Consider the following 25,484-nt stretch of genomic DNA (forward strand, 5'->3'; position numbering starts at 1 on the left):
ATAAAAGCATTTAACTAATCCCCGCTTTAAAAAAAAATCTGACTCCTACTAAGGATTACCCACTGGTACCCAAACAGCTTGATGAAATGCCATCATAAGAGAAAATATAGCAGGAACGAGCCCACTGATCCATGGGAGGAGTCACAAAATGAATACATACCTTTAGATAATAGGGGTAAATTGTTAGGATTTGTCCAGGTATGCAGTCCATGAAATAGAAACATACCTCGGATGGGATAATGGAGCCTCTATCCATCTTTAAAGAAAAGATGATCATGGTCCATTCACCAAGGAGATAAACCAAGATTAAATGGAGAACAACATTTGGTTTGTACTTCAACTATACCATTGAAGCAAGTTATGTAGTGCAGAAAATAATATATTAGGTGAAATTTATATGGATTTAAATATATGCTTATTATTTTTTCAGTAACAGTAACTAGAAACTTCTAATAAACAAGAATATGTATTATATTATAAACAACTTGTAGCCTTCAACATAACATTTATATTAATTTAGTGGCTGAAGAACTCATTGTGTTTAAGATCTTGGGTTCAAGTCATGGATGTCATCATCATCATAGCCTTGTTCCAACTACATGGGGTCAGTTACATGAATCCTGTTCTGACAAGGTAATGGCTATGCAAAACTTAAAAGAAAAATAAATAATTTCATACTTCTTGCCCAACCTGGAATTTCCAGCCTAAATGAGGGCTTGGCTGGGCCCAGGCCTGATAAGAACACCCATACATGCACTTAGACTTTCGGCTTAGGCAAGGAGTTGAATACATAATTAACTGGTGTTATAACTTTAGTGGTATAGATGAGAAGAGACTTACACGATCAATGGTTCTTTGGTCCCATGCATCAGACCAGACTGCAGCAGCTGCCCAGTATCCAGTGTGAGTATCGTCTTCGTCAGGCACAGGAAAAGTAGACATTTCATTATTACTTGCCCAAGGACCTATTACAACTCCATCAATCTCACCACATTCGATGCTAATGTTGTTGGATGAATGTGAGCATATAAGGTGCAACTTGATTCCATCTGAAGAAGTTAAACTAGATGAAAGTTTACTGCCTTCTCGCTGCCGACCATGAAAGGTTCTCCAAAAACTACTGCTTGGATACAGCCTCTTTTCCACACACACAAAAAAAAAAGAAAGAAAAGAAAAAAAGAACAAAAGAAAGAAACATTAGTTCAGCGAGGACATTAATATAGTGAAACCTAAAACAATAATAGATATACTTTAAGAAATACAAAATACAAATAATTATTTAAAAGCAACAGGAAATCATGCAATTGAACCTCAATTAGAGACATTCTCTCTAATGTCTTCAATTCATATGGTCCCAAGTATCCATATCTTTTCATTTCCTCTGCAACTTGCATTCGAAGAGATCTCCTAATGGTACCAAGTAACAACTGCTTGAGGCTGCCTTCTATGTCCTCACCAAGTCTTTGTAATGTTGATATGGCAAGCCCAGTTTCACCCTATTGATCACATACCATTAGTTTAAAACTAAAAGACCAAACTCAACTCCAAAATATGAAAAATATGATACCTTTAAAAACAGGTCATAAATGATAGCTCTTCCAACATCACGAATCTCATTGAAGGTATCATGAGGCTCCTCATCTGTGGATAAATCTCTTAACCTTTGAATGTGCAATTGAAGAACTGCCAAGGGGAGACGACCAGATTGCAGAGCATCTTTGACAACTGTTTTAAGGTCCAAGTTGGCTATTTCCCAACGAGAAATCATATCCTTGGAATTTTCAAAAGGAATCAGTTTTCTTCCCTGGACCCCATCTTGTGACACAATGACAGACAATTCATCAAAATTTCCTGAATTGGAGTGGAGTGAGGAACCCAGGATTCCCATAGGCATCAAACTAAGCTTTTCATTGTTTTCAAAGGACAAATCAGATGCAGGAAAGGGCAATTCGTGTTGGTTCTGTATTTCAGATGAAACACTATCTAAAGTAAGCATTGGAAGGTTAGAGTCATCCTTCAATAAATTTGTATCCACTGGATTCAATACACTCTCATCATCTTCCTGAAATAGAAAGTACAACTAAATGTTAGTAACTTCCATACCAGAGAAAATTCCAATAGATATTATTTCATATGAATCAGCAGAACTATTCAAAACATACCAGCCCTCGACCTGACTTCCTGAATTTTACACCAAGTCGAGACTGAATATTTCGGATAACCTCCAGAAAATGAGCCATCTCACCAAGCCTTCTTAAATCACCTATTTCAGTAAAATTTCTGTCTAGTAAATTTGACTGGAGAGAATGACTCCTGGAGCCCAGCATATACTGAAACAAAAACTGATCTTTCTTATGATGCAGTAACCCATATTTCCGGACCATTTTGGTTGCAAAGCAGGTGGCCAATGCTAGAAGCCTGTAAATACAATCCACACATTAAAATTATGGAACTGAAAAAACGGTATTTTTCAACACCATTCAACATATGAAGAATGAAGTTCTGCTGAGAAATCTCCACTTATCTCATTCTTTTGGATACAACTCTATTGAATACCCATTAGTTAGAGTCAGTATTAAGGAAAGATTATTCACATGATAGGCAGCAATAACCATAATCTCACCCATATATGGGTAAAGAGTATTGATAACTTCCCTTTCGAGTAAGACACCCTTTACACAACCACAAGGATTTAAGAATAATTAGACCTTTAAACAAGGGATTATGAGAACTTACCTCAACGGAAGTGCAATCTCACTATCACTACCAACTTTCGAAAAGATCTGGAAAACAGCAGTAAAGAGCAATCTCAAGATGCCCTCTTCTGCAAGATTGACATCCACAAGCATTTCTAAAGATCTGTTCCATCCATAAAGAATATGTGTTTAGAGGACAAGGCAAAGATATCAGTAAGCTCAAGTGCTAAACAATAAGTTATGCAAGTTGCAAAACAGATAGGTTATCAAGTTCAAATTCTAGATCTTCTATTTATATTAGCATGATCAAAGTAGCAAAACAATAATGTTATAAGTCATAATGGTAAAAAAAGTTACGAGTCATTGGTAAGCCAAAAAAAAGTGTCAAGGAAGCCCAATCCTATTAGAAAGCCTCCAGCTCATTGAAGAAAACCACTGTATCAGGATTTAAGAGTCTCCTTCAATGATGAAACCATTCATTGTAATTTATTTCTATGTCATTTGGGCTTCTATCAGGGACAAAATGTTGATTCTAGTAAATATCCCATTGACGTAATGAGAAGGGAGAGCGGCTTGGAGTCATGGATTTGGTGGCTTTTTTTTGGTGGATCAGATGGTATGGTTTGCTGCCTTCAGCTGTTTTTTTTTTTTTTTTTTTTGATCAATGACAGGAACAGATTCATTCAATATTAAGAAAAAAAGTACAAGTGAACCAGCTTTCAGGTTAAGATGGTTTTTTCCTTCTCTTGATCTCAGACTTTGAGTATCAATTGGTACTTGCTGCTTGAAAAAGGTTGCAAATGTACAATTTTCTTTCTGTTGTTTTTTCCAACATGGAGAACATGTTTTCTCAAATACATGAACATTTCTGATATGCTTAAAAAATTTCTTTTATATGTTCAGAGAAAACTTAGTGCATCACATATAACCTAAATACCTAATAACAGAGGTAAACAAATAACAGAAGCTCTTACTGTTCTATCTCGTCAGATTTCAAGTAGTCCAATGCCAATTGCAGGCGACGCATCCGAGCAATTTTCAAATCCCATCCTGGTAAGAGATGGACAACTCACATGTCAGAAATAACTAAGAGTATTGCTCAGATTGTATACAGGTGGTATAAAATTTGAGTTTACCAAAGTGTGCATTATATGGAAATGATGGGACTTGTTTTTTGGTAAGCAGAAAAGATGGGACAATAATTAATAAACTAGCATGACATCAAACCAGTTGCAAGTGTTTATGGTCAACTCTAAATTGTTCTGATAAAAAGCAAAATTGGTCATACAAAACAGAGGATTGTTAAAAAAATGCCCCAATGAAAAAACAAAAATGTCTTTGCAAAGGAGGATGCATGAAAGAAAATAAGATCTGTACACTGTCAGCCATTCAATGTCTAAAGCAAAATTGGTTATACAAAACAGAGGATTGTTAAACAAAGATGGTAAACTTGTAGCATAAATTGAAAAACATTCAAGAAATGTTGGGCTTCCACTGAACGGCTTTAGGTTCATGAAGAAATATACTGTACCTTAAATACAAATCAAGGAATGAAATAATGAATTGTTACAGATTTGGGGGGAAAATAGGTCTCTTAAGGGAGATGGAGAGTTGACATAAGCTGGAAGAGGATAGATGTTAAAAAAACAACGGAGCATTCCTTTATATTAATAAAGACCTATAACATACACACAAAAAAGGGGAAAAAAAGATAACCTAGACTTTCTTATATTTCAAAAAGAAACCACCATATCAACCACACCTTAACTACCAAATCCGAAATCCTTCAAGCATATACGTCTATGGCTCTAAGCCCACCATTATATTCTAGCAAGCATGTTGTTTTGCCATCAGACAACCAGGGCAAATGCCTCAACTGTGCACCAAGGCATGTCTAGGTGCACAATTGAGGTACATCTCAAGTATAGTGACTTGCATATGCCCAGGTGATGGCGCTTTGCAAAGGCATCAGACAACCAAGGCAAATGCCTCTTCAGAGGTTATGTTTCTACATACACTTGTCGCAAATGCCTCCCTCTCAGCTTTCTAAAGCATTTAATTCTTTTAAATTTCAAATTTGCATATTATTATGTATTAATGGCTTTTAAATTTTTTCAAACTTCTGCCTTGCTTCATCAAGGGATGTGCCTTACCTTGAACCTTGTGCCTCTGGCAATTGAAGGACCTTTGCACCTATCACTTTTAAAAAACTGCTTAGGCTATAATTAATTTTATAAAGAAAATGTTAAAGACCATTTTATTAGTAACATTTAGAGGTAGGGCTATAACTTGGGTGAGAGATTGGGTTGAAAATTTGATAAAAATTGAGTGGACCCAAGCCTGATGCTGTGTAAACTCTTGACTTGCACCCCTATTTAAGAGTGATAAATATCCACAATAATCAGAAAGAGCAAAATAATATATCTGCAAGCAGTTGCATATGTTAATATTGTATAAGCAGGGGTAGTAGGTGTTTATGTTTTGCTGCTTCTCTTTGTCCTCTTTTCATTAACATCAAAAGAATGATGATTAATGATTGCACCTAAGTGAAAGTGGTGTATTGGATCAAAACTATGAATTAACACCTTTTCTGTTTGTTAGCGTAGGGGTATTTCTGTCTTTATACCTTGATTGATGTTGCTGATCAGTAATGTTGTGTTGAAACATGTGCTCTTAACTTAAGTAAGGGCACATAGGTCTTTTCAGTTATGTTTTAATAATAATATAAATACTTACTGGCCAACTGGGAGAAGTTATGTTGACTCTTTCAGTTCGAACTAGAATTCTCTCTGCTCTCTTTCTCTCTTTCTCTCTTTCTTTATCACTTTTTCTTCTTCTACATAACTGAACTCAGTTAGGCTGAACTCTAAGGCAGACCTGAATTATAACATGGTATCAGAGCTAGGTTAAATCTGCCTAGATTTCTGCTTGCCTAGGGTTCATTCTCTGCGCACCCTATCTAGGGTTTTCTTCTTCTTTTTTCTGTGTTCGATTGGAGATAAGGGAAAGGGCTGAAAAGGAGTGATCGCCCTCTTCCCTTGGGGGTCTCTATGCCTCCAGTCAGGTCGTATGTGGTCGGTTGCTGTGATTTCTGAGATCGCCCTCTCCTAGTAGAGGAAAAATAGAGGGCCGAACTGTGTGTGGCTGTTGTGTGTGGACTGCTCTCCTGCTCGCATGGGTGTTACTTCAGCGATAAGGTAAGGGATTTCAGTGCATGATATCTGTTATGGATTAAATAGGAGGTGTGTTTCAGACCATTTGCTAGGGTTTCGGCCAGTAAGTACTAGGGTTTATGCTGGTTTCTTTGTGCATTTTGAAGGAAGAGATATGATCATATAGTGGTGAGATTTCAGGTAGTTGTAGGAGTAGGGTTTGTGGTGTAAAGAGCACACATTCCAGCAACAATTAGTGCTGCAATCAGTGTGACAGGTGTGACCTAGTGGTGTGTAGTGTGCAGATCTCAGTGATAATAGAATTCAGCAAGTGTGCAGAATTGGTGATAACATAATGGGAGACAATAAGGATTATAAACCTAGTGTGATGGTGCCTACAGACTACCTGAATGTTCAGATGACCTCCATTAAGTTAAATGGAGAGAATTATGTGCCTTGGGCTAAATCCGTTGAAGTTTTTCTGAAGGCAAAGAAGAAGGTAAAACACATCAGAGAGGAGAAACCCTCCTCTGACTCTCACGAGTATGAAGACTGGGAGCAAGAGGATGCTCAGATCATCACATGGTTATGGAACAGTATGGAACCCAGGATTAGTGTGAATTTCATGTTCCTTGATACTGCCAAAGATGTGTGGGACCATGCGAAGAAATTGTATTCGGGGCAGGACAATACAACCAGAGTTTATCAGCTTTATCTAGAGTACTTTAATCTGCAACAGGGCAATCAGAGTCTTGAGGAGTACTATGCCAACATGAGGAACATACGTAATGAGTTGAATGTCTATCATCCTCTCACTTCTGATGTCAAGATTCAGCAACAACAGAGAGAGCAGCTTGATGTGACTTGATTTTTGGTGGGACTAAAGTCTGAATATGAACCAGTACGGGCTCAGATATTAGGGGGATCAGCTCTTCCGTCCCTAGAAGAGGTATTTGCTCGACTTCGGAGGATTTCTATCGGATCTACTGAGAACTCTAATATCTCAGATAGATCTGCCTTTGCTGCATCGAGAGGCCGTGGTGGTAGAGGTGGAGCTCGGGGAGCTCAGTCTGGCCGTGGTGTTGGTAGTGGTTCTGCATATGGCCGAAGTGGCAATGGTGGGTCTACTTATAATCGTGGTGGTGGTCGTACTGGGAGCAGAGATTCAGGGGGAGCCCGTGGTAGAGGACGTAGCTCAGGCCCAAGGAAGTGCACTCATCGTGGTATGGATGGACATACCATCAACTATTGTTATGATTTACATGGTCCTCCCTCAACCTGGGCCAATCATGCCGCGACCGGTGACTCAAGTTCCAGCTTTAGACAGGAGAATCATTCATCTGACCAGTTGCCTCCTACATCCACAGATGGTCCCATGAAGGAGATGGCGAGTGTTCCCCGTGATGAATATGAGAGGTTTATCCAATCACAGCAAAACACGGCGACTTTTGCTCACTCAGGTATGGCTTGTCTGGCATCTACACCCAATCCCTGGATCATTGACTTTGGAGCCTCCGATCACATGACTGGAACTCCAGGTGTGTTTTCCTCCTTATCTCATTGCTCAACATCACAATCTGTTACCCTTGCTAATGGTTCCACATCCTCAATTTGTGGTGTTGGTAATGTTGACCTAGATCCTGTATCCCTCTCATCAATTATGTATGTTCCTAAATTGCCTTTTAACCTTATGTCTGTTAGTAAGCTGACCAAATCACTTAACTGCTCCATTACCTTTTACCCTTCTATGTGTGTCTTTCAGGATCTCAAGACGGGGATGAAGATTGGTGGAGGGCATGAAGCAGGTGGATTGTATTATCTTGACAGTGGTGGTGGTAGAACTTCAACAGCTCTCCAGTCATCTCTTTCTCCTCTCTAGTGGCACTGCCGATTTGGTCATCCGTCGCTCAAAGTCTTGAAGTCCTTAGTTCCGTCCTTGAGTCAGCTTTCTGTTTTGGATTGTGAGTCGTGTCAGTTTGGGAAACACCATCGTGTTCCCTTTAGTTCTAGGGTTGATAACCATGTGTCGAGTCCTTTTTCTTTAGTTCATTCAGATGTTTTGGGTCCTTATAAAGTAATGTCATATAATGGATACAGATATTTTGTCATTTTTGTGGATGATTTTTCAAGGATGACGTGGCTCTATTTAATGAAAGAAATAAGTGAATTGTTTACCATTTCTCAAAAATTTTATGCTGAAATTCGTAACCAATTTGGTACCCACATCAAAGTTTTTCGTTCTGATAATGGCCGCGAATATTTATCCTCATCATTTCAAGAATACCTGGACCAACACGGCATTATACATCAGACCTTGTGTACCTACACCCCACAACAAAACGGGGTGGCTGAGAGAAAGAATCGCCATCTCCTTGAAACAGCAAGATCCCTAATGCATCACATGCATGTTCCCAAACCTTTTTGGAGTGATGCAGTGCTTACCTCTTGTTTTCTGATTAATCGGATGCCCACGTTCATCCTTGATGATCAATCTCCGTTTCAGGTCTTGTTTCCCACTTTGTCTCCGTTTCCTCTTACGCCGAGAGTTTTTGGGTGTGTCTGTTTTGTCCATAATCTGGGTCCTAGGAACGACAAGCTTGATGCCCGTTCTCTCAAGTGCATCTTCCTTGGCTATTCTCGGACCCAGAAAGGGTATAGGTGTTATCATCCTGGTTCTCGACGGTCCTTTGTGTGTGCTGATGTCAGTTTCTTTGAGTCTACTCCGTTCTTTTGGGATCTGGTGATGCTTCTTCCTCCTCATCACCTCCTCCTCTTCCACTTCCCGTTGTCGATCCTCCTCCCTTTGTTTCAGTCGTGACCAAATCCTTGCCTCTGGTGCCACCACCTGTTGAACGCCCACCTATCCGTCATGTGTATACACATCGCCCACGTGCACCAGCTACTACTCCTCCGGCTACATCTCCGTCGACGGATCCGGCACTAGACCCCCACTTAGCATCTGAGATTGATCTACCCATTGCTTTGCGGAAAGGTAAACGTACTTGCACCCTTCATCCCATTTCTAATTATGTTTCTCTTACTCACCTTTCCGCTTCCCATCGCCAGTTTGTTACCTTGTTATCATCAGTTATTGTTCCTAAAGATGTCCAGGAAGCCCTTGCCTCTCCAGGGTGGTGCCGTGCCATGGAAGAAGAACTCTTAGCCCTTCATCATAATCATACTTGGGACCTCACTGCTCTTCCTCCTGGGAAGCAAGCTGTTGGTTGTAAGTGGGTTTATACGATTAAGTATCTACCTGATGGTAGTGTTGAACGTTTGAAAGCACGATTAGTTGCAAAAGGGTACTCCCAAACCTATGGCATTGACTACACAGAGACCTTCTCACTGGTTGCTAAGATAGGGTCAGTTCGTTTTGTGATCTCTCTTGCAGCCATGTATGAGTGGCCACTATATCAGCTTGATATCAAGAATGCCTTTTTGCATGGTGACTTACTCGAGGAGGTCTATATGGAGCAACCTCTAGGGTTTGTTGCTCAGGGGGAGGATGGTAAGGTGTGCAGACTAAGGAAGGCTATATATGGGCTTAAACAGTCTCCTCGAGCATGGTTTGGTAGGTTCAGTGAGGTGGTAAAGAAGTTTGGCATGAAACAGTGCAAAGTTAACCATTCTGTATTTAGTCATGACTCTCCGGGAGGAAAAATACTATTGGTGGTGTATGTAGATGATATTGTTATTACTGTGAATGATAACATTGGTATTGACAGGCTGAAGACTTATCTGCAGGATCACTTTCAGACAAAGGATCTGGGTAAACTGAAATACTTCTTGGGGATAGAGGTAGCGAGATCCAAGTATGGGATTAACCTGTGCCAGAGGAAGTATGTGCTTGATTTGCTGGAAGAAACAGGCTTGTTGGGTGCCAAACCAGCTGAAACACTCATGGACACAAATACCAAGCTAAGCAGTGATATGGGTGAAGTGTTTGAAGACCCTGGCAGATACCGACGACTTGTGGGCAAACTGAACTACCTAACCATTACCAGACCAGACATCTCATTTGCAGTTAGTGTGGTAAGCCAGTTCATGCAAAAACCTTTGATTCTTCATTGGAATGCGGTTCTGAGAATTGTGAAGTATCTAAAAGGGGCCCCGGGTCGCGGTTTGATATACAAGAGGGGGAAAACTTGAAATAGAAGGGTATTCTGATGCTGATTGGGCCGATTCTATGTCTGATAGGCGGTCTACTACAGGCTATTGCACGTTTCTGGGAGGTAACCTGGTGACATGGAAAAGTAAGAAGTAGACGGTTGTGGCAAGAAGCAGTGCAGAAGCAGAATATAGGGCTATGGCGCATACCGCTTGTGAATTAGTGTGGCTAAAGAACCTTCTACAGGAAGTAGGGTACAACATTAACACTCCAATGAAGCTCTATTGTGATAATCAGGTTGCAGTTCATATCTCCTCTAATCCAGTGTTTCATGAAAGAACCAAGCACATTGAGGTTGACTGTCACTTTGTGAGGGAGAAGGTGCTGAATGGAGAACTAGACACTACACATGTTAATACAGGAAATCAATGGGCTGACTTATTTACAAAAGGCTTGAGTCAGGGAAGAGTGGACTACATATGTAACAAGCTATACTCACCAGCTTGAGGGGGAGTGTTAGCGTAGGGGTATTTCTGTCTTTATACCTTGATTGATGTTGCTGATCTGTAATGTTGTGTTGAAACATGTGCTCTTAACTTAAGTAAAGGCACATAGGTCTTTTCAGTTATGTTTTAATAATTATATAAATACTTACTGGCCGACTGAGAGAAGTTATGTTGACTCTTTCAGTTCGAACTAGAATTCTCTCTTCTCTCTTTCTCTCTTTCTCTCTTTCTTTATCACTTTTTCTTCTTCTACATAACTGAACTCAGTCAGGCCAAACTCTAAGGCAGACCTGAATTATAACACTGTTGATGGTTTGGAGTGGGTGGCTTCTTCCTCTACAGCTAGACCAAGGGCCTCCTTGCATTGGCATCTGCCTTGTGGTGATCAAATCAAATTAAACTTCGATGGCAGTAGCATGGGAAATCCAGGACCTCCAGTCATAAGAGGGGGGTATTCAGAGACTGTCAGGAACCCATTCTAGAGATTTACTCCATGCTCATTGGTCATGGGGACTGCAAGGGTTGAGCTGCCAGCAGTGTTACAAAGGATAGTAGTTGAGAAGACACTCAATATTAGATCACTAAAGGTGGAAGGAGATTCTAGAGTGGTAGTGGATTGGATGAAAAATAACAAGCCAGGATCATGACGATAGTAGAGCATAATGAGGATGATAAAAGCTATGACAAGGGAAGCAGAAATTAGTTTTTTGTTGGATCCATTAGCAGCAAATAATGCAGCTTATGCATTATCCAAACAAGGGAGTCAATAGGGATCAGCTACTTTGGAGACAATTATTGAAGAATGTAATGTAAATAGATAACAAGAGTTGGTTAGGTGGTAGTCTGGTAGATGTCAGCCTAAAAAATGGGATGCTTGGTATATTTGTACATATTTAATTCTTTTTTGGTATTTCATGAAAGATAACAGTTAATATGGATCATCTTCATTGGGCAATTGTTACCTGTCTCTTTTTGTTTTATTGTTGCTTGTTGTTATGAATGGTGTACCTCACACCTCTCTTTAGGGCGCTTGTATGTATTTTATTATCTCTTAATAAAGGGAAAATCTATGACGCAGGAAAGATATGGTATGGGAAGAGTTTTGACCAATCAAAACCCACCCATGAATTTTGATAAATAACACCTGATTGGCTACCACGTTTATGATTCTACTTGACTGGTCAGAAGTTTTTCAGATATCATATCTTTTCCATATCATAGTCGAACCCCTTAATAAAACTCCATTTTACTTATCAAAAAAAAAATGAAAGATAATAGTTATCAATCAAAAACTGTTCTTCAATGAATAATAAGGCTCCAAGATAACAAGCTATTAAGGATCACATGAAAACTATCAAAATCAAGTATTCTTACCATTTACCAAACAGATGTGATCTGCCACTTCAGGGCCTTCATATAAAATAACTTTGTCCAAGATTTCAACTTTCCAAGGTGGCCAGTGCTCCTTATTTCCTGCCAAAAGGCATTCTAGGTTATATTTATTGCCTGTGACAATATTTGGATGCCAATACCCAATGTATTCTACAGGAAGGATGGTTGATGAAACTGAAATAGAGGGAAGAACAATGGACAATCCATCTTGTGTCACCAAATAGAAACATCCCTGGAAAGAGCAACCAATTGCTTCTCCAACCAAGGCCTCCTCCCTTCCAAGCAAACCAGACCTTGTGCACTGCAAGTCCAAAACTCGGTCATCTTGAATTGCAGTAGCTACTTGTAAGTTACTATGAACAATTTTAAAGCCATTCTTATCATTTACATTGCACCTCCTAATGAGCCGAGTAATTCCAAAGGGTGAAAAACAAATGGAATCATATTTATTTGATACATCATTGGGAATTAGTATTCTTCGCATTGAGCTCAATGCTAATTGAGAACTGGGGAATCCCTGATCCTCTATCTGTGACACAGCAGAGAAACCACTCATGTAGTCACCATACTGGCCTACCCTCCTCCAGATGTAGCATTTTTTCTTATCGAGGAGCCTGATATCTTCCCTATTATCAGTGAAGAGGAAACTCTTATTTTTTAATAATGAGCTATTCAAACCATGACAATGTGAGAGTTTAGAAAACACTCTCTGACAGCCTAATTCAGAACCTCCAACCTCCCAGCCAACCAATAAACCATACCCAAAATGCGGGAGAAACTCCTTAAGAGAATAAGAATTGTCAGAAATAAAGTCATCGACACAAATTAGGTAGATTACACCATACTTATCTACAGAAGCTAACAGTGAAGAATCTGAAGCAACCATCAACCTTTCAAAAACTCGTGTACCACGTGAATACCCTTCAATCTGGTGATCTATTGCACTATTAACTTTTTTATCTGGTTCTCTTTGTATATCAGCACCTCCAGGGGTAAAATTATCCTCTGCAGGCAATTTTGCTTGTCCTGACAACTTACATTTTGGCTTGAGTCCACAGATCTGCAAAACGTCAAGACATGCAACAAATGCACCAGTTGTTGCACCATAGATGAATATTAAACCTGATACATTGAGACAAAAAAGAAGATTGCTGGAAAACTGAAAGTCAGTCCACTCAATCTCAAGATCCAGATTGAGACAAGTTTGCTGAAGTTTTACTGAGCAAATCCACTGTATTCCCCAGTGGTGTATCATAGTAACCACCAATAAAACCTCCCTACTTCTTGCAGTTCTACCACTAGTATCAGTTAATACAGGATCTGTTATTGTCAAAACCAAACCAACCAAACGATGAGAAGAGCTGGCAAACACTCTAGAACATTTGTATGAATTGTTGGTCCCTAGGCTCAAGATTCTGGGCAAGCTATTGGCATTTAGACTCAAAGAACTGGTTTCTGAATGTACTGATGCATCAGCCACAGGATGTAATGGTGTTTCCTCAATCCAATTTCCCTTAACATCCGATACAGGTTTTGTACGAGATAGAAACTCCAAGAATTTTGATGTGCTATCAACAATATTGAATGAAACTATCTCTGCAGAACAAGGAAATGACTGCTTTTCAGGAAACTTGGTCCAAAAGTGACCATCAGATTCAGTAGTATCAGCTTCAGTTAAGAAAGTCCGCAGCCATTTCTTTGATGTAGAGCTTATTGAGAGCAAATCATTATCCCCAGATTCTATGCAGACATCTTGAAAGGTTTTATCAGTTGCATTACCCTTGCTTGCTTCTGAGAAAATTCTAGGACTTTCATAATTTGAACCACACTGCTCTTTTGCCTGCAAATTATTAAGTGAGGCAGCACAAGGCCCCCATTCCACCCACCTCCCTTGTCCAACCTCATCCTCAGGCAAGATCATTTCACTGGTTTTATCTGGCTGACGAAAGGCATGGACTGTAACACCACGGTCACCAGATACAAAAAGAAGCTCTTTAAAAATAGCACCCTTGTGTTGGTTGTATGAATCCCCACAGTGACCCCAAGCCAATGATTTCACATCACAAGCAACAGGGTAGTGCTCAGATCTTGATGATCCATCTGGAGTAACTTTTTCAGGTTCAGAAGTGCATGGAATACTGTCTAATGAATCTGATATGCAAGATGCTTCCTGTTCTGTAGAACAGAAATCAGAAAAACTAGGGCTCTGAAGTCCTTTCAAATGGTTATTCCTCTTTGTAGAATTTCCTGCATTCACTTAAAGTGAGAGAGATGAGAACAAAGGTGGAGGCAAGGATCAAATCACTGTAAAGGAAAAGGCAGGAGAGGTCGGGAATTTTACCTGCAACCAGTGGAAGAAGCAAAGCTTCATATTGATAAGATAACAACAGTAACAATTCTCTTGTGGGAGAAATAAAAGCTTCACGGAATTCTGACAGGTTTAGTTGGATTTGAGAGGGGTCCCATCTTCGCAACTGCAATATAGCTGGACTATCTCCACCCTCACCAATAAAAGAAGTAACCATAGTGGTCCTACTAGGAAAAAAACTTAACTTAAATCCATGGATGAGAATGGTAGATTATAAGTGGAATTGACAGGCAGAGAGATGGATAGAAACAGAAATGACTAGTACAAACATGAGTACACACATATAGATGGTAATTTAGCAACAAGCTTATATAAGCCATTAAAAATAATAGGTGAATCATATTTTGGCAAAAAGGTAAACTAGGTATCTAGCACTATATAATATATACGATTTAGTCCATATAAATCACAGGCATTGAGTAAGGTCCATATCCTGTAAAACTAACTCAAGACCCTGAATAGCTGGAACCAACATTGGGTATTGGCCACCATTTAGCCATTAAATACCCAAGTAAATCATCTTTACTATATAATGCCAAAACTTTCAATCGGCCTCACATCAATGCGACAACCAATATATTTCATAAGATGTATAAAGCCCAATCAATATTTCTCCATTTGTTGAAAGACATGCAACGCACATGCCTTTTCACGACCAGGAAATAAAGCTTCTTTACTCTTTAACCAAAGAAAAAGAATAATAAAGAATCAAATGTTTTCCCTTCAAAAACATATTTCCTCTAATGGTTCTTTGTCAGACATGAAGGCAATAATTGTCAGCATCAAGCAGATCAAAAGAACAAATTGATACAACTATGGCAAAAGGGAAAAACCATAGAGGATGAAATGAAGTTCTCCCTCACAATTTCCTTTTTTTTAAAGGTAAAGTATCATTGTATTAATATAAAAGCAAAAGCATACAAGGTCCTCTATACAAAGAGTTTCTGTACACCATATACTAAGGACGCCCAAAAAGTCTATTTTCAAAAAAGAAGACAATTCCTCCTCACTAAAACATTTCAGATTTGAAATCCAGCTCCTTATAAGATCCACTGCAGTGATGATTACTGGCTCCTCTAAATTAATTTTGTGATAAAAATTTTTACCATTCCTTTCCTGCTCACATGACTGCTATGAATACAACTGCCCAGAAGGCTTTCCAAATTTCCTAATTTTACATTTTGGATGCTTAGTTTGTTTAAGGAATCATAGTTTAAAAGTCTTATATAAGTGTTTTTAGATGTTTGTCGCTTTTCTGCAGCCTATGTTCTATGAGCCAGAAATTGCACATTTAACTTGATTGTGGTATTCATTAGATAAGCAACTATCAAATGAGACCAATCTGATTTGTTCTTGGAACTTATGAATATTGTTGAGTGATGGGATTGTATTAAATTCCAAGTAATTGTCAGCATCGAGCAGATCAAAAGAATTCAGATCCTAGAGTAGGAGTAGGGTTGATAGGGATGTCTTAAATGTGGAATTCAGATCCTAGACTAGACCTTGTATTTTCTCCTCAGAAAAGGTTTTGCCTTTCTTAATTTCACTTTCCTCTTCTAACAATTTTTTGTTTATCCCTGGACTTGGTTTGTTCTTGTTCTTTATCGCTTCCCCTTCCTCTAGGTTCCTTACCACAATTTTTCTTTTCTTCTATTAATAAAATTTAAGGTTACCAATCAAATGAAAAAAGAAACTAGTTGATGCTATCAATCAGGCAATCCAATTTCTTCTTGCTTCTAAATGGGCCTGATGTTGTGGACGCTTTTATTGGGAAGCAATATCGCCGCCGACAGCAGCAGTAAAGGATGCAAGATTCGATGTTCTCATCTTATCTAATTCAGTGTTCTCATCTTATCTAGCTAGATACAATTCTATCTTATCTGTTCAGTGTTCTTATCTTATCTGTTTTCAGTAGTATGGATTAGTAGGGAGTCTTATCTGTCCATTGTTCTTATCTTATCGGTTTCTATCTTAGCTAAATTCAGTAGTATAGATTAGTAGGGAGTCTTCCTAAAAGTAGGACTCTTATCTTCTTGTAATCTCCTATTTAAAGGAGCTGATGATTCGATAAAGGCATCGAAATTTCCAGTCAAGAAATAGCAGAGGAGAGGGGGTGATCTCTTTAATAATCACCATTAAGGCGCCAAGATAGGTTCCTCAAGAAAAGGGAGGAACAAGGGAAAACAGGAGGTTTTCCCCGTTGACCGACCTGTGACGAGATCCTATTCGCGGACCCTTAACAATCTGGTATCAGAGCCAGGTGTCATGGGTGACCTTGAGCAGTTGATGACTAAGTTTCATGAACTGGAGCACAAGCTCGTGGGAAACAGCATGGAGTTATATTTTTCTAGCAAGGAAAGGAATCCAGAGGGGCTGCAACCACAAACGGCCACCGACCAGACATGGCAGAATCGTCCGGCGAGCAGCAGGTCGTTGCCCAAGGAGCCGCGATCGTTCCCAAATACAGCAGGCTGAAGTTCCCTTCCTATAATGGCGCTGGAGATCCTTTAGGATGGCTGTACAGATGTGAGCAGTTCTTCCGCAACCAACGGACAGAGGACAAAGACAAGGTAAGCTTAGCCGCATTCCACATGACGGAGGAGGCGCAGCTCTGGTTTTATAGATTGGAGCAGGAGGAACCCGGGCTCAGTTGGACCCAATTCAAATCCTACTGCCTTCTCAGGTTTGGGCCCCCATTAACAAGCAATCCATTAGGCGAACTAATCAACCTCAAACAGACGGGAACGGTGGCTGAATATCAGCGTCAGTTTCAGACCCTCCTTGCAAGAGCATCATCGGTACGACCAGACCAGTAGGTTGACATGTTCACCGCAGGGTTAGCAGAAACTTTGAGGGTGGATGTGGAGATGCAAAATCCTCCCAACCTAGTTACTACTATGAATTTGGCTCGCGCTTTTGAACGCAAGCTGCAACTCAGCCGCGGAACTTTTAGTATAGGGCGGCCTCTGACAGCATGGGCATCCCCAAAACCACTCGGAATGGCTCCATCTTCAGCAGCCAGCCAAGAACAGAAACCACAGACGAGCAACAATTCCAGATCGGCATCCAGTGTGGGAGCAGCGTTGTTGCACCCCCTATTAAGCACTTGTCCAGGGCTAAGATGGCGGAACGCAGGGCGAGGGGACAGTGTTTTAATTGTGATGAACTCTACTCAGCAGGGCACAAGTGCAAGAGACTTTTCTGCCTCCTGGTGGAACAAGAGGAAGATGAGGATGAACCCTCTTCATTGGAACCCGATCCAGGAGGGCAAAATCATTCCACCTATCCTGGATTCCTTTGATTGTGTTTCAAGACACCTATCCTGAATTCGAGCTTGAGGACAAGCTCTTAGTCCAGGAGGGGAGTAATGTTGTGGACGCTTTTATTAGGAAGCAATATCGCCGCCGACAGCAGCAGTAAAGGATGCAAGATTCGGTGTTCTCATCTTATCTAGCTACATACAGTTCTATCTTATCTGCTCAGTATTCTTATCTTATATGTTTTCAGTAGTATGGATTAGTAGGGAGTCTTATCTGTTCAGTGTTCTTATCTTATCTATTTCTATCTTAGCTAAATTCAGTAGTATAGATTAGTAGGGAGTCTTCCTAAAAGTATGACTCTTATCTTCTTGTAATCTCCAATTTAAAGGAGTTGATGATTCAATAAAGGCATCGAAATTTCCAGTCAAGAAAAGCAGAGGAGAGGGGGTGATCTCTTTAACAATCACCATTAAGGCGCCAAGATAGGTTCCTCAAGAAAAGGGAGGAACAAGGGAAAACAGGAGGTTTTCCCCGTTAACACCTGATATCCTATTCGCGGGCCCTATTAACCCCCTGTGACGATATCCTATTCGCGGGCCCTTAACACCTGATACCCCATTCAGCCATTCCCTTGGCTATAGACGTGGGTACCAAATAAACATCTGGCTTCAACCTTTTATTTGGATTGCACATTAGACAAGATTCTAGCAATTGATCATTTCACTTTCCATGGAAGAGATATAAAAATGTGTTTTCTTTCTGCAACACGCAAGAATAATCAATTACGCATCTTCTTTATTGCCCTTTTGTCACGGTCTGACACAGGCTTAGCCTTGCCTATGCTTGGCAGGCTTACGTGAGGGGGCATCACCATCATTTTTGCCTATAAGATTTTTGGGAGAATTGATGTTATCTTCAGGCAGACCTCCAAAAGCTTAACGTACTCTTTGAGGAGGGGTGGTCGACCTCCTTGGGTGCCTGACCTTGGCACTCCTAGACCATCATCCCTTGCGGGGCGGCCCTGGTTAATGGCTAGCATGGCTACCAGGGTTCCTCATGGGTGCACACATGCTCATGGGGACAGTGCATGGACCGGCACTGTGCCACCAACACTCAAGGGAGGCTTGGCATGTGGGCCTGGCCTAAGCATGACCCTTCACCACGCCAGCCCCTTTCCTAAGCTGAATGAGCTATCCCGTTGCCCATAGCGCACGGGTGTATTCTGTCCCAGTGGTTGCCTATCATCATTAGCACACAGGTGCCTAGCATCATCGACATACAGGAGTCCCTCTCATCAGCGCCAAGTCGCCTCTCATCATGGTCGTCCCCCTTTAGCACGTAAGCGGTGCCTCCCATGGACCGAAAGGAGCCAACGCACCCCGGCCATGCGAACTGAGGTCATGATCCAGTGCTACTGAACTTGGTGGAGCCATCACATCGGGCAACTCCTAGCCCTAAGCACACGAAAGACTTGTCTTGGCCTACCTTGGCCTGGATGTCGCACGGGTTTCTTCTGCTGCAGATCTACCCCCGTGACAGTAGGTATCAGAGCGAGCTAGCCAACTGCTGCCGTAGTTGGTATCAGAGCAAAAGCACACAGAGCCAGTTGAAGCGGTTATCTCGACAAGCAGCACATCGTGGGGTGCGGTCCCTAGGCACTTCCACTCGGGTACAAGCAACCAATCATTCACATCAGGCCTGGCAAGAGGCCATTCATCGTGTCCCCGTTCCAATGACCCCAAAGCAATGCCTTTGCGGGGGCAGACGCATTGGTCGCTGCGCTCATGCGGGGGCAAACGCATTGGTCGTTGCGCTCATGCGGGGGCAGACGCATGGTCCTTTTCGTGGAAGGCATATTGTGGTGGTTTGAGTGGGGGAGTGCCATGCTTCCTCACGGACACCAGTTGCTGTTCATTTTAGTGAGTTGTGGGCGGTGCACCTACATCTTGGTTTCATGATGGATGAGCCATTGTTCCGTAGCTTTGCCTGAGGCAATACCGAGGAAGGGACAGCAGTCCGAAATTGGGTTGTGTCGACGGTTGGTCAAGGAATATCACTAAAGTGGCAGTTTTGCATCAAATGGGTCCTCGGTTGAAGCCACAATATTGGAATGATAGGAATGTGGGTACACTGGCCATTGGAGCATGGCGGCCCAGCACAAGCAATGCATCATAGGACATGCTCAGTTCATCACACAAGTTGAACACTTGCGGCAGCAACAACAAATCACAAGGCGAGTGCATGTTTTGCATCAAATGGGTCCTCGGTTGAAGCCACAATATTGGAATGATAGGAATGTGGGTACACTGGCCATTGGAGCATGGCGGCCCAGCACAAGCAATGCATCAGAGGACATGCTCAATTCATCACAAAGGTTGAACACTTGCGGCAGCAACAACACATCACAAGGCGAGTGCATGTTCGGCAACATCATGGGTAAAAGTTGCCACCACTCGTGCACATTGCGATCAAATCTCCTTGAGCCAGCAACACATTGGGGCCCCCTCGAAGCGAAGATGTAGCCCGAACCGGCGAGGTGAAGTATAGTTTCGAGGGCCAAAAGAGCATAAGCCATGTCTAGGTTTGAGTAACTCGAACACAGCGAGGTGAAGTCTGCAGGCCAGCATGGTGAAAGGATATCCAGCACACACTGCCAACAGCAGGAGTAGACCTATCACATTGTGTTCGGTAGCACCACCGAAAAGCTACCACAAAGACGGTCAAGCCTTGAGGTAAAGATGATACATGGGGCGGACCTCTGCGAAGCACACACATCCAATTTCTTTGAGAGCCCTTCTTTCACACTTTCAACGGCATAGCCATTGCGCGGTTTGAGTAACCTCAACACTAGAGGTGAAATCTAGGTAGGTCGGCATGGTGAAATGGTTCCATCCCCATAAATGGACACCAACATAGGCGAGACCCGGGTTGGCCAGGTGAGCCCAGGAACTGGCACACAAGTGGATGGCGCGAGACACAGACGCCCATTCACAAAGGAGCCATTATCGAGGTCGACAATGGATCAAGTGGGGGAGCCTGTCACGGTCTGACACAGGCTTAGCCTTGCCTACGCTTGGCGGGCTTACGTTAAGGGACATCACCGTCATTTTTGCCTGTAAGATTTTTGGGAGAATTGATGTTATCTTCAGGCAAACCTCCAAAAGTTTAACGTACTCTTTGATGAGGGGTGGTCGACCTCCTTGGGTGCCTGACCTTGGCACTCCTAGACCATCATCCCTTGCGGGGCAGCCCTAGTTAATGACTAGCATGGCTACCAGGGTTCCTCATGGGCGCACACATGCTCATGGGGACAATGCATGGACTGGCACTGTGCCACCGACACTCAAGGGAGGCTTGGCATGCGGGCCTGGCCTAAGCATGACCCTTCACCACGCCAGCCCCTTGCCTAAGCTGAATGAGCTATCCCATTGCCCATAGCGCACGGGTGTGTTCCAGCCCAGTGGTTGCCTATCATCATTGGCACACAGGTGCCAAGCATCATCGGCATACAGGAGTCCCTCTCATCGGTGTCAAGTCGCCTCTCATCATGGTCATCCCCCTTTAGCACGTAAGTGGCGCCTCCCATGGACCGAAAGGAGCCAACACAGTGCCCCGGCCATGCGAACTGAGGTCATGATCCAGTGTTACTAAACTTGGTGGAGCCATCACATCAGGCAACTCCTATCCCTAAGCACACGAAAGGCTTGTCCTGGCCTACCTTGGCATGGGTTTCTTCCGCTGCAGATCTACCCCCGTGACACTTTGATTGCAAGATTGGTGGCATTTCATTAGGTTATTTGTGCAGCAATAGGTCATCATCGGCACAACCTCCTCATTCATTGATACTTTCATTGCAAGAGATTTCAGCAAGAGGGGTAATATTTCTGGAACCTTGTTCCTTTTGCTACATGCTCACACATATGGTGGGAAAGATATAAGAGAACTTCAATCAGAAAAGATGTTTACTGGATGCTGTCATGGAAAAAGTATAATGCATCATTTACTTTTGGTCTTCTATCTTAAATAACTTTAGCAACTGAACTTAAATGATTTTTGTATTTTTGTAATGTGTGCAATAGCATCATTTTGAGCCTTCCAAATGAAGAATTGTATATGATGCATATGCTGGTGCTGCATGGAAAAAAGCCATGTTCACTTGCAGCAACCAAAAACAAAACTTTTAAAGGGGGTGTTCAGCCTCTCCTATGCATAACCTGTCAGAAAACAATGTGAACTTGATAAATTTAGCCCAGGCCCAAAAAGAGTAATATATCTAAGCCCCTGTATATACTTGAACCAAAATAATTGGGATAAGGGGCTAGGTAACAGAAAAGTTGGACCCATCGCCGTCTATCCAAGAATAGGTGAATCACATTTTTAATGGCTACTCCTTAACAACTAAGGATTTCGGAGGCAAAAATGGTTGCTTCTTAATTGGTCGCATAAATTTCATGTTTAAAATAGCTATCGAGTAGTTCAAATGTAGTTCAGCAATGTCTTTCAATATCACCATCACGAGTTTCACATATCGGCCAAAGGTAAACAAACAGATTCATAAATTCAACCCCCAAAGGGAAAAATAGTCCATGCCCAATCAAGAAAATACTATGAAGAAACAAGTTCAACTACATCACATGATATCAAATTCATACCTGCAAGCTCCAAACGACGTAACAGAAACTGAAGCTTCACCAAAAACGATAATCTGATGCACGAACAAAGAATCTCAGAAGGAACAACATCTCATACTAAAGCGAATTATATACAGCCGCAAACGTATCAACTCTCGGAACCTGAAATCAGATCGAAATATACAAAACCGGATGAAACAGATAGGAACATGCAAGATCGATTCCAAAACCTAAGCGCCAGTGGCCGCAGAAAATGAAAATGAAGCGGAACTCCAATCTCTAAAGCGACCAAAAACCTGGAAATTCATGGGTTTCTTGGAAGCTCGCGAGATCTCTTACTGGGAGATCGACATGTCAGCTAATAATCTCGCGTTCTCAATACTTTTAACCATCTCCGTCGGGTTCTAGCGATTACCGCCCTTTTATACTCAATTTTGTACTCAATGGGCATGTCGTTTCTCTCTGGAATTAATAAAACTCAGGTGTTATCACTTAAGCCTCTCTTGTTCTCATAAACTGCATAACTGCCACGGACAACGAGTAAGGGTTGTAAAATGGGTTGGGTTTCCAATTGACCAATAGGCAATGGCAAATATAAATCAAGCTGTCCCAGTTCACTTTGAACCGTCTGCGTTGGGACACGCCGAAAATTACCGTCGAGTCTCCATCATTTGCGCCACGTCCAAAGTTGCCACCTGCGACCCCTTTGAGTCCTTCACTTGAGATGAGGCGACACATCTCCCCTCAAGTTTCTACCTGTTCATGGGCCAGGTAGCCCGATGGCCCGCCCTGCCTGGCCTGCACCCCGGCCGGGCTTGGTCATGTAATTAGGCCCGTAAGCCTGACCTCAGGCCTAACACAGTAAGCCCGATAGTGTTTCGGGCCGGGCTCAGGATTTGTCAACAAAACCCGGTCCAGCCCGATTCAACATTATATATTTTATAAAATACATAATGTGTATTTTATATATTATATAAAATATATAAATAATATAATATTTATTAAAATATATATATTTATAATTTAATATATACATTTTTATTTTTTCTTTATAATTTCTCTCTCTCTCTATTCAGCAGTAGTAACAGCATGGGCTAAATTTTGGGCTCGGGCTCGGGCTTGGGCCTTAGAAAAATTTGTTAATACAGAGTGAAAGCCCGGCACGAGCCCGGTCCGGCCCATGAACAGATCTACTCACAATTATAATAAGTTAATAACCTCTACTGAGGTTTTCACTCTAACAAAAACCTCTCCTTTAGTTTCATAAAAGCCTGGAATTACCTATTTACATCTTTGTTCCAACGATGGAGATTTTAAAGTTACGAAATTATCCTTTTCAATTTATTAGGGGCTTAGGTCGTCTTTCAATATAATTCAAAATGCTATATTTGTTTTAGATTTAATGTTTTTATTGAATAAAATTATTTTATTCTTTTATGTATAATTGAGAATTTTTAATTAAAATTGGGGAAAATTCCCAATCAGTATCATGTACTTTGGCTTGAGTGACAATTTGGTCCCCGAACTTTCAAAATGTGACAATCTAGTACCTGACGTTAACCAGTTCGTTAATCAGCCGTTAAGTGACATTTGAAAAGTCAAAAATGCCCTTCGAATGCCATATAATTCTCTTTATCAACCATTCAAACGTTGACAAAAAATTGAACAGTCCCAAATCCTAGCCTCTTCTATTCAAAAAAGTTGGTGATTGTTTAGAAGAATCTAAAATTTGGGACTGTTAAGTTTATTGTCAATGTTTGGATGGTTGATAAAGAGAATTAGATGACATTGTTAGGGCATTTTTGACTTTTCAAATGTCACTTAACAGCTGGTTAGCGGACTGGTTAACTGTAGGTATTGGATTGTCACACTTTGAAAGTCCGAGTACTAGATTGTCACATTTTGAAAATTCGGGTACTGAATTATCGCATTTTAAAGTTCGGGGACTAAATTGTCACTCGAGCCAAAGTACAGGGTACTGGTAAGGAATTTTCCCTTAAAATTGAAATATTCTTTTGAGAATATTTTAACAGATTTACATCTAAACTAATAGATATAAGAGTAAAATGGGTACAATTGAAAAATGGTTGCTTTAGACCAATGTTTTCCATCCACGACAATAAACTTGGGACCTTGGCTGGTTCGGTCATACCCAATAACCGCTTTTGATAAAAATTGGAGAAAATCGGTTGATTGGATGGTTTAATTGAAAACTGGTGAACCAGTCCCAATTTCATGAAATTGCCCAAGTCCTTTAATAATTGATGAGGCTTGAACCCATGACCCCTTATTTCCATATATTGCTTAATTACCACTAGTCCACCTCTCTACTTATATTAATTAAGGATTCTTTATTGTACATATTACTTTATTACGCATGTATTTTAAAGAAAATATAAATTAAGAGACTTAAACTCTACTCATTTGCTTTAAAAATGAATGAACTTGTTATCTATTTACCATACTTAAATTTATTAAGATTTATAAAAAATATTATAATATTTATGTTCAACCCCAGTTGAACCTCTCCCTTCTTCGTTTCTATGCCCAGCCTGATTCTCTAAACATTCTATTTTACACTTTTCATTGCACATCTACTTCTTTAATTCTTTATTATCATCGGCATCAAAGCCTTATCTCAACTATATGGTGTACAAGGCCTATTACATGAATCCAATTTCGTACTTCTATTCCATTTAAAAGTATAACCATTGCTGAATTATGAATGCTTAAATAATTTCTCATTACTTTAACCTGTATACTTCTTTATTCCACCGAAAATGTCTTACTGAGAGAATTTGACTAAAGAAAACGGAAAAAAAAATGGAACATGGGTTTCCTTTCTTCCAAGAGTTGGTTTCATGTTAGGGATGGAGACTGCAGGATGCTATTTTTAAAGGGAATGGCTTTACCTTAAGGTTGTGTTTGGTTTGAAGGAAAAAGTAGGAAAAGAAAGGGAAAGGTAGGAAAACCTTTACAAATCTTGTATGGATTTCCCTACCTTTTCCTTCAAACCAAACATAACCTTAGGCTTTATCCAGCAATGCAAAACGGAATGGTTGTTTCCATGGAGCTTGTAATCAGTGCTAGACTTGGTGAAATGATTTGCTGAGAACAGAAGGGCTAATGGTGCACCGAGTGGATGAGACACCAAATTTCTAGGCATCCTTATAAGTAGGGGCGGAGCTAGGATTTTTTACTAATGGGAGCCAAAAGCTAGCAAGCAAGGATAGAAAGAGCAAAGGGTAATAAGCATAGGTAGGGGCCAAAATCTAAAAGAGTTTTAAATGGGTACTATGGGGATTTTTAAGGCGGGGAGGGGGCATGGCTCCCTTTGCCCCTAAGATGCAAGTATTTGCATACACTTAGGC

The 25,484-nt window shown here is 41.0% G+C and overlaps 1 protein-coding gene across 5 annotated transcripts in view; it reads right to left on the minus strand.

Annotated features, from left to right (window-relative positions):
- The window catches only part of LOC104599968 (spatacsin carboxy-terminus protein), a 54,028-nt gene extending 31,481 nt beyond the window's left edge, over positions 1 to 22,547 (minus strand). The window contains exons 1-10 of one of the 5 annotated variants that reach the window (XM_019198229.2): positions 22,410 to 22,547; positions 22,135 to 22,275; positions 14,196 to 14,386; positions 11,837 to 14,101; positions 3,671 to 3,746; positions 2,737 to 2,859; positions 2,163 to 2,418; positions 1,568 to 2,062; positions 1,311 to 1,496; positions 841 to 1,137 (exon numbers count right to left, since the gene is read on the minus strand). In XM_019198229.2, the coding sequence (XP_019053774.1) occupies positions 841 to 1,137; positions 1,311 to 1,496; positions 1,568 to 2,062; positions 2,163 to 2,418; positions 2,737 to 2,859; positions 3,671 to 3,746; positions 11,837 to 14,101; positions 14,196 to 14,379 (3,882 nt within the window). In that variant the 5' untranslated portion in view covers positions 14,380 to 14,386; positions 22,135 to 22,275; positions 22,410 to 22,547. Of the gene's footprint in view, positions 1 to 840; positions 1,138 to 1,310; positions 1,497 to 1,567; positions 2,063 to 2,162; positions 2,419 to 2,736; positions 2,860 to 3,670; positions 3,747 to 11,836; positions 14,111 to 14,195; positions 14,390 to 22,134 lie in introns of all 5 variants that reach the window. The other 4 variants (XM_010262733.3, XM_010262734.3, XM_088887489.1 and 1 more) reach the window with 4 other exon arrangements.
- Positions 22,548 to 25,484: the final 2,937 nt, after the last annotated feature.

Source organism: Nelumbo nucifera, chromosome 5 (assembly GCF_055504915.1).
Source record: "Nelumbo nucifera cultivar China Antique chromosome 5, China Antique-T2T, whole genome shotgun sequence".
NCBI lineage: Eukaryota > Viridiplantae > Streptophyta > Magnoliopsida > Proteales > Nelumbonaceae > Nelumbo > Nelumbo nucifera.